This window comes from Hylobates moloch, unplaced genomic scaffold (genome assembly GCF_009828535.3).
Source record: "Hylobates moloch isolate HMO894 unplaced genomic scaffold, HMol_V3 SCAFFOLD_17825, whole genome shotgun sequence".
In the NCBI taxonomy this organism is placed as follows: Eukaryota; Metazoa; Chordata; class Mammalia; order Primates; family Hylobatidae; genus Hylobates; species Hylobates moloch.
The window spans coordinates 1-1043 of NW_026670100.1; the positions used below are offsets into that span (position 1 = coordinate 1).

Consider the following 1043-nt stretch of genomic DNA (forward strand, 5'->3'; position numbering starts at 1 on the left):
AGAAACATGGCAGGACCAGAAAGGGGACAGGGCAAGGGCAAGGCCAGAGAAGGACCATGGAAAAAACATGGCCAGTGAGGGTCCAGGGCAAGGGCAAGGCCAGGGCAGAACCAGAGCCAGGGCAGGCCAAAGGCAGGGCCAGGGCAGGGCAAGGCCAGGGTAGGTCAGGGCCAGTGTAGGGTGAGGGTAGGGCCAGGGCGAGTTCAGGGCCAGGGCAGGACTAAGATAGCACAGGGCCAAGGCAGGGCCAGAGCAGGGTCAAAGGAGGGGCCAGGGCCAAGCATGGCCAGTGTGGGGCCTGGGGATTGTCAGGGCCAGGGCCAGGGTCAAGGCTGGGCCAGGGACAGGGCCAGAGCAAGGGCAGGGCCAGGGAGAAGGCCGAACCAGAGAGGATCCAGAGCAAGGGCAGGGCCAGGGCAGAACCAGGACCAGGACAAGGCAAAGCCAAGGCCAGGGCAGGGCAAGGCCAGGGCAGGGCAAGACCAGGGAAGGGCAAGGCCAGGGTAGAAAAGGCCAGGCTAGGGCCAGGCCAGGGTAGGAGAAGGCCATGGTAGGGCCAAGCCCAAGGCAGGGCAAGACTAGGGTAGCACAGGGCATGGCCAAAGACAGGGCAGGGCCATAGCAGTGGCAGGACTAGCAACAGAGCCAGGGCAAGCGCTGGACCAGAGCATGGTGGGGACAATAGAGGGCCAGGACAGATGATGGCAAGGCAGGTCCAGGGCCATTTCATGGACTCGGTAGGCCTGGGGTCAGGCCAGGGCAGGGCAAGGGCAAGGTCAGGGAGAAGGCAGGGCCGGGGCCAAGGCAGTGCCAGGGCACGGCAGGACCAGTGCAGGGCCAATGCAGGGTGAGGGCATGGCCAGGGCATGGAAGGGCAGGGCAGGACCAAGGAAGGGCCAGGAAAGGGCCATGGCAGGGTCAGGGCCAGAACAAAGGTACGGCTGGGGCCAGGAATATGGTAGGACCAAGGCTGGGCCCAGGCTGGGACATGCAGGGCAGAGCATGGCCTGTGCAAGGCAGGGCCAGAGCCAGGCCATAGAGAT

General features: G+C 65.0%; 1 protein-coding gene across 1 annotated transcript; it reads right to left on the reverse strand.

Moving 5' to 3' along the window:
- Positions 1-31: 31 nt before the first annotated feature.
- On the reverse strand, positions 32-1027 carry LOC131382839 (tyrosine-protein phosphatase non-receptor type 23-like; the record flags this gene model as incomplete). Its single annotated transcript, XM_058435362.1, has 1 exon — positions 32-1027. A coding segment is annotated over one exon (807 nt), but the record flags the coding sequence as incomplete, so codon positions are not given.
- Positions 1028-1043: the final 16 nt, after the last annotated feature.